At 33.2% G+C, this 8729-nt stretch overlaps 1 protein-coding gene across 1 annotated transcript; it reads left to right on the top strand.

Annotated features, from left to right (window-relative positions):
- On the top strand, positions 680 to 1513 carry LOC108662816. The gene is made up of 2 exons (XM_018124407.1): positions 680 to 857; positions 1056 to 1513. The coding sequence occupies exons 1-2, from the start codon at positions 680 to 682 to the stop codon at positions 1511 to 1513; spliced, it is 636 nt and encodes a 211-aa protein (XP_017979896.1).

The raw sequence follows: 8729 nt of genomic DNA, 5'->3' as shown, positions 1-8729 counted from the left end.
GCGGGGTTCCAGTTGGCACTCCGGGTAACGAATGTCTACCGGGACGTCACGGCAGTTGTCACAGGCTCGAGGGGAGTACCGGGTCGTGACAAAATTTGACACATTAGGAGTTCATGCAGTTCAAAATTCATTTGTAGTTTGTGAGATGTGTGGGGATGGCCATTCATATAATCAATGTCCATACAATTCTGAATCAGTCTAATTTGTGAGGAACTTTAATAGGCAGCATAATAACCCTTATTCTAATACATACAATCCTGGTTGGAGAAACCACCCTAACTTTTCATAGAACAACAATGTCGGGCCTTCCAATTCAAACCCCAATGTGCCTCCTAGTTTTCAACAACAATCTAGACCATCGATTCCTGAAAAGAAGTCCCAAGTGGAAGAACTTATCTTGTAATATATATCTAAGACTGATGCCATAATTCAGAGCTATGGAGCCTCTTTGAGAAATCTTGAGACCCAAATAGGATAGCTTGCAAACTCCATCAACAGTAAACCCCAAGGTGCCTTACCAAGTGATACACAAGTCAATCCCAAAGGTAAGGAATATTGTAATACAGTTACACTTAGGAATGGAAAAGAAGTGAGAGGGGTGAATGAAAAATCAATTGTATCTTGAAAGGAGCATATAGATAATGACAAGGCAATTGTTGAGAAAGAAGTTGAAGTGGAAATGACAGATAATGGGCAAGCTAAGAATCAAGGGGATTCTCAAGCAATTTATCCTCCACCACCATTCCCACAAAGGTTGAAAAGGCAAAAGCTTGATAAACAATTTGAGAAATTTCTCAATGTTTTCAAGAAGCTCCACATAAACATTCCTTTTGCTGAAGTTTTGGAAAACATGCCAAGTTATGTTAAATTCTTGAAAGACATCTTAACCAAGAAGAGGAAACTAGAAGATTTTGAAACAGTGGCACTTACTTAAGAGTGTAGCGTAATAATTCAGAACAAGCTTCCACCAAAACTTAAAAATCAAAGGAGTTGTTCTATACCTTATACTATTGGTAGATTTAAATTTACTATAGCTTTATGTGATTTGGGTGCAGGTGTTTCAATTATGCTTTTGTCAATTGCCAAGAAAATTAGACTTAATGAGATACAACCCACCACAGTTTCTTTGCAATTAGCAGATAGGACAATCAGGCATCCTGTTGGCATTATTGAGGATGTATTGGTTAAAGTTGGGCATTTTTACATTCCGATGGACTTCATTGTGCTTGAAATGGAAGAGGATCTGGAAATTCTTTTAATCTTGGGCCGACCATTCTTGGCCACTGCAAGTGCAATCATTGATGTAAGAGAAGGCAAGATAACTTTCAAAGTTAGAGAAGAGGAAGTTGAGTTTAACATTTTCAATGCAAATAAAAATCTTAGCTCTACAAGTTGTTGCTATAGAATGGAGTTAATTGATGAAGGGAAAGGTGAACCTATTTCTCCACATACAATTGAGCAAGCACCAATCTTTGAGTTTAAGCCACCACCTCCGCTTGTCAGACCCAAGTAGTTATCAATGGAGCATCCTCCACCACCATCTAATTATCCTTTCGTGATTGGACAACAAGTAATGATGCTTTCTCGATCATACTTCAAGCTTTTTTCATGGAAACGCAAAGAAATATGGTGGGGTCCTTTCAAAGTAGTAAAAGCTTATCCTTGTGGAATAATTGAGATTTATAGTGAGGATATGGGAACAATCATGGTTAATGGGTTGAGCCTTAGACCTTATTTGAAGGATGAAGAACTGAAAAAGGGGGTGCTATAGTCAAGCTAGTGACTATAAACGAGCGCTTCTTGGGAGGCAACCTAAGCTCCTCAACCTTACTTGTTTTTATTTTATTTTATTTCATGCTTTTTACTTTATTTCTTTTAATCGATTTTTTTATGTTCCCTATTACAAGTCATTGGATTCAAAAAAATCCAAAAAAGAAAAATTTTTTTGTTAAAAAAATAAGAGTCGCTGCCCTCATAAATGAGTGTCGCAGCCTTAAAATGAAGAAATTGGCCACCTAAAACAGAAGGTTTCAGCATCGCAGCCCTCAAAAGGAGAGCCACGATGCTAAATAAAAGGTGGGCAAATAGAACAGTTGAGCACCGCGGCGCTCAACCTTGAGAGCGACGATGCTCAAACCTGAAGCGTAATGCTTTGGGTGAAAATTTTTATTTTATTTTATTTTTTCTTCTTCGGCCACCATCCCCACTCCCATTCTTCCCCCTTTTGCCAATCGCTTGCCTTCCTCTGTTTTCTCTTTCTCACTCAAACTTTTTACATTTTTTTTACTTAGATTTTTTTTTTTTTTTTCCATTTGAAATCCTACACTCCTAAGGTAAGTACTTCTCCAAACACTTGGTTTTCAATTATTTTGTGTAGAGAAAGGATGAGGTTGGTGTTAATGGCAAATTTTATAATTTTTTAATCCTGAATAAGTCCATTGTGCATGTTTGTTAATGAGTTTTTCAGACTTCCTCATGATTAATGCTTAGAATGCCAAAAACTTTGAAAATTAGTGCTAATTTCTTGTTACCCATATATTGAATTCATGGACTTTTTGTTTGCTGCATACATAATTGATGAATATTTTGTTGTTGAGAGTAGATGATGGGTGGTGACGATGCGGAGGACATGGAGACTGCAGCTTTAGAGTAGGGGAGTATTCTTATCCTTTTTCTTTTATTTTCCTTTATCACATTGAGGACAATGTTTATTCCAAGTTTGGGGGAGTAGTTTAGCATTTTGTTAGTTTATTTATTTTAGTAGTTTTATTTTAAGATATATTTTGCATGTTTTATTTACGTCTTGCATGTTTTATCGTGTTTCAAAAAACAATTTTGAGATAGTTGCACCTCATTCATGATTGTCCCAATCCTAGGATGATATTTTAATTATCTTTTGATTCTTAGCTTTTGGGAAGCACTTAGTTATGATTTTATTTTATGTGATATTCTTGTGTTAGCTTTATTTTAGAATGTGACTTCCAATAATTTGAGCACTATACTCTTTTACTTAGAATTTTTGTGTGATTTAGAGAAATTTTATGTTGATGAAAAAGTATAGTGAAGTCAAGAATTTTAGAATTTGTTTGATTCTCTCTCGAGGCGAAATCTTAGATTAACACTTAGAATAGGAAGTGATTTAGGTCATCTTTGGATCGTTTGAGCCTACCTTGTTATATTTATCCTTAGTCACCCTTTTTGAGCCTAATTTACCTTTTTTTTTAATTACACAGTTATGTTAGCCTTGACTTGTCTATTTAAATCTAGCAATTTGAACCTTTCACCCTCTAAGTATTTTAATCTTTCTAAGGAATGGTTTGAGCTTAAAGATAAATTGAGGGAGAAAAGTGAAAAGCAAAAGAGAAAAAAAAAGTGATGGCTGTTAGCAAAATTACCCCTTGTTTATAATTGTCAAAAATAAGTTTGGGGGTTGAAAAAAGGAAAAGAAAAGAAAAGAAATAAAGTGTGTTGTACAAAGGAAAGTTTACTTCAAGTTCGAGGGTGCTATACAAAAAAAAAAAACTTTTTTTGAGCTCTTTATATGATCTAGATTGATTAAGTGCTTAGGGTGAATTTGAGCCTAAATATATCTTTTGTCATACTTTGACCCTAGCCTTACATTACAAGCTTGATAAAGACCTATTGATCCTTGAATAAGTGTTAATCTACATTAATGGAGAGAGAGATGAAAAGTAAACTTATGGGATCTTAATATTATTCTATGCTTAGATTTAGCATAAATTAATTTGAATTGCATGATATTCTTGGTAAGAGAGCATTCGCACACACACGAAAGTCCATTCAAAAAGTAAGTTTTCATTTGAATTGATGCATGAATTTAAGAATTAGCTGTATGTTACCTTAAGTTGGAATTTGAGTTAATTTCTGAGAAAAAATTGAGAAATCATGATTTGGTACTTCTATCTTTTGTTCAAGAATTTTTTTAATGTTTAGTTTTCTTCTTGTGATTTTAGTTTGCTCGAGGACTAGCAAAATCTTAAGTTTGGGGGTGTGATAATTTTATTTTATAGAATTATTTTAGTCCAATTTTGTTAGTAAATATTACCTAAGTCCTCAATATTCAATTATAATTTAATTATTTTTAGTTGTTTTTATAAGTAGCTTACTTTTTTAGTGAGTTATTTTAATTTTGTGTTATTCCTTTTAATTTTGTTATTATGTATTAGTTTTTATATTTTTTTTAGGCTTAAAAGTGATTGGGCTTAATTTTGGAAAGTAAGTTGTTGAAAGACCCAAAATCTACTTGCATATGCTTCAGTATTTTGTCCATATCTCTAGTTATAGAACTCCAAATGATGCGATTCTTAGACCATTGGAAAGCTAAGAGACATAGATACAACTTTCATACAGATTACTTTGCCCTGTTCGGCTTTGAATATAGAGAAAATTACGTCAGAAAATGACTAAATGTACTGTGCCGAGAATGGAAATTTGTAAAGACTGATAATTGATTTTTGGGCCTTTTATTACACTTTGAAGCCCAATTAAACCCTAGGTCAACTTAAGGAACTTTAGGTTAAGTTTATTAGTATAAATAGGATATGTTTAACAATTTTGGAGACAACTTTTGAGAGATTCAAGAAGCTAGAAGTTGAGGCTGAAACTTGGAGATCAAGACGGCAATTATTGTTTTGTTTTCTTCCTTGACTTTTAATTTTCTTGTTACTTTCAATTGTTGAATTTATTATGATGTTATTTGTTTTTGCAATTATAAGTGGCTACTTTTTTTTTCTAGGATTGCAATTGAACTCACATGTAATCTAAGTTTTTAATCTCTTTCTTACTTATTTTTAACGAGATTTGAATTGTTTATTCCAATTTGTTCTTAATGCTTTTAATTGCTTGGCCACCAATTAAATTGATTTAGGAATCTACACAAACTTGAAAATAGAGTTTATAGTAGACTAAAATTGGGATAGCATATGATCATATTAATTGATTTGCGTATAGGATAGTGATATACCTACAGGCCATATGTAGCCAGATTAGAGTATGAACTTAATGAATCTGTTTTAATTTCAATTCACATAGGGATATAGTGTTTTGGTTAACATAGATATTTTTATAAGATGAGTCGGGAGACCCTTATAAATAATTTAAGACTCTAGGTTAGCAATTCAATCCATTGAAATAAGTTAAGAAAGAGAGGTAAGATTTAAATGAAGTGTGAGGGATATTGTAATCCTAGGCTTGTTTGATTTGCTTTTTACCCAATTATTTTGTTGCTTTAATTTTTAATTGAATTAGTTTTAGTTAATTAATTTAGTTATTTGAGTTTGATTGTTTGGATGAGATTAAATTGTTCTAATTTTAGTACTTAGTAAATTTTTAGATCAATTCCCTTTGGGATCGATACTCTGCTTGCTAATATACTATTTATTTGATACGTATACTTGCATAGTAGAATTTTAACTGACAGTCACATTTTCACAACACAAAAATTTCATCAAGAGCTTGTTCCCATATACATTTTAAAGAAAAACACAATTAAAACTTTTCAAGTAAATCATTCAAACATATGTGCATTTACCCCAAACCATTTTAATAAAAGTTCACTCACCGGTCCTCGTTGATTCTTAAATCGACTCCAACTCCCCCTAATGGTCCGAATGGAGATGTGGGGTCTCGTTGGAACCTATCACACATAATAGCATCACAAATCAACTCAATTCACATAACCATCATTCTGAAAGCTATCTCTTAAATCATGTTCTACTAGTTATTCCTAGCTAGCTTCCAACTACCATTAAGTGGCTATCTATTTTCACTATTCTAGTCACACTAAAATGAATAAACCACCTTAACTACAAAACACTCACAAATTTAACCACTAGCCATTCTCAACAACTTAAAAATCAACTCAATTTTCATTACTCACCTTGGTAGCTTTGTAATTGAATTCCTTTTTAAAAGCTTTCAAACTATTGTAAAAAATCTTTCTTTCTCTCTCTAAAATGTCCAACTAGTGAGAGAAAGTATTAAGGAAAGGCTTCTAAGGGTTTTAAGGTGAAAGAGTAAGAGAGCATAAAGAACTCTGTAAAAAGGTGCACAAAAGCATGAAAATTGGGGTTAACCTGAGAAAATTTATAGAGGTTTCAAAGCAAGCATCCATGGAGCGTGAGAAAACGTGAGAAGGGAAGAAGAAGAAGAAGAAGTTGCTAGAAACTTAGATATTTATGCCTAATGTTTATCCCATTTCTTGAAAAAATTACCAAAATGCCCTTAACAAGGTCACTTTGTCTTCCCTTTACCTTTATACAATCTTTTCATTTCTTTGACACTGAGACAAAGTCCGTAATAGTCTAGAAATACTCGGGTTCACGAAAACTTAAAAATTTCGACTCGAGATGCAAAATGACCTTTTTGCCCTTATAGTGAAAATTATCAGTGTTTCTATCTTCTTTATTTATTTTACCATTGTTCATTTATTCCTTAGATCTATTTAGACCTTAATAACATTTGAGAGCTACTTCTAGGAGCTCATCATGACAAATGATGAAATTACCCTTAGTTCGTGTTATCGCATCTACTGCTAGTTACGGGTCTATAAAAGTTGAAGTCTCACAGTCCTCTTGTCTCCTTGGTGCCCAAAATTCCTTATTATGCCTCAATTCACTTCCAAATCACTTTTTTTTATCTCGCAAATTCTTCCTCGATAAAAATATTATTATTTTATTACTATTTCTTAGCATGCAAAATATTTTATCCTAAACTATTCCTTTCATCTTTCATCACTTTTAAACATTATAAATAACCTCAATTGGCATCCGATAAGCTTTATTATTCACCATATCAAAGTACAGGGTATTACAGAATCTCAAAATAAAAGGTATGGTTTTTGCTATTTAATAGATTATTTATTTTTTTTAAGATGTGATTATATTACTTGCAATAATAATGATGTGTGTTTCTGCTTGTGTAATTGGATTACTTGCTTCCTTTATAAAAGAAATTTTAGAAATCCATTCTTTATATGATCACATTAATCCACTAAGATCCAACTCCAACATTACATGCACCTTGATACACCCACACTAGCACGAAAGTCGAAGTGATCGAATGAGAGAGTTTAAAATCATCGAAAGGGTTTGTCCCCTATGTTGAAAACTAATGCATAGTAGAATATTTACATACATAGTAGATTCATAAACAATTTGAAAATGATTGTGTTATCTCATATCACAAATCATTATCAAATCAAGTTCTTGATCATATTCTTTTAAAACCTTGAAACTCAAATCCTTTGATAAATCATTTATGGAAATTACATTTCTGTCACAGCCCAATTTCTTGAGCCATGACCAGCGCATGGGCCCAACGGGCATAGCCAACTAAGCCCAAGCAAGCATCTTTATGCAAATTCCAATTATCATTCCCATCCATCATCTTTAAAATGAAGTGCTGTAACTCTCAGAAGTAAATGTTCTAGTAATATTTTATAACAACTGAATATTCATATTTATATTATATCAAAGTACTGTCATCATCAATCCAACATATACATACTTCATTTATAACATGCCTCTTAGTAGTTTACATTACATATACATGTTCACAAGTAATTTACTCGAGACCGTCAGCGGAGTGACTTTGGGTGAAGATACAGCTACTGAGATGCCATAGTACCTACCAAGAAGAGAAGCATATGTGTGTGACTCAATCTAGGTCCCAACTGCCTCCAAATCTGAAAACATGAATTTTAAAAATGTGACTATAAAATTCAATAAGTGAACATAAGAAGGGAAGAAGCAATCAATAGGAAGAATTTGGAAATCATGATGCACTTGTTTCGAAAACAATGCAATTGATTTAATTTCTTACTAAAAACCCCTCATTTCAAACTTTGATTAATAACCTCATAGTGTTGCAACAGCCTATGATCAATCCATGAAGTTAAATGGGTGAAAAATATGTCAAAAACCGAATAGGCTAGCATGCAGGACATAATTTTTCTAGCTACAGCGAAGTTCATTCTCGTTGTAGCGAGAAATAGTACTAGTTTGCATATGTTTCAGTTTTTCTACTATATCTCCTGTTACAAAAGTCTAATTGACCTGATTTTTAAACCATTAGAAAGATAAGAGGTAGGGCTACAACTTTTATGTTTTCCACTTTTCCCATTTCGGAGAGAAAGGTGGTCAAAGTCTTCATGAAACTGAAAACACTACATTAGAACTTGAGAGTTTCTCGCTGCAGCGAGATTTATTTTCGCTGCAGCGAGTTTTCTACTGCCAAAACAGAATGTTTCTTGCTGCAACAAGAAGCAGGGCACCAAAGTGAAAAAGTGACCTCTTTTGCACTAAAAACCCATTTGGTGCTGTAATAAAGATCAATTTGCAAGAAAATGGGAATTTCTCAAGATTCATCATGCCAAATTTCACATGCATTACAACCATATACCGTTACTCATAAACTTCCTATAACACATATATTAACATATGTATATATATATATAACCATCATCATCATGCACACCATCCCATCATCATCAACTCATGTGCACTCTCTACTCGCACATGGCTATGTCATCAACGGTTTATGCCCACTCCCTACTCGCACATAACCAGTTCATCATCAGCTTATGCACACTCCCTACTTGCACATAGCCGAGTCAATATCATTACACAACAATATATTCATACGTATATATATATATCAACATAATGTAGCAGTATATGAATCCATAATAGCCACATATCACAACACAA

The sequence above is a fragment of the Theobroma cacao genome, chromosome 7 (genome assembly GCF_000208745.1).
Source record: "Theobroma cacao cultivar B97-61/B2 chromosome 7, Criollo_cocoa_genome_V2, whole genome shotgun sequence".
Lineage (NCBI taxonomy): Eukaryota > Viridiplantae > Streptophyta > Magnoliopsida > Malvales > Malvaceae > Theobroma > Theobroma cacao.
Note: the sequence above shows the minus strand (reverse complement) of the source record. Positions and strands in the feature narration are given on the sequence as shown.

What these genes read in the sequence shown, in the direction of transcription:
- LOC108662816 (XM_018124407.1), top strand. Translation starts at nt 680, where the DNA reads ATGACAGATAATGGGCAAGCTAAGAATCAAGGGGATTCTCAAGCAATT. An exon ending in AGTTTTGGAAAACATGCCAA is followed by an intron (nt 858 to 1,055) that starts GTTATGTTAAAT and finishes ATTTGGGTGCAG; the next exon opens with GTGTTTCAATTATGCTTTTG.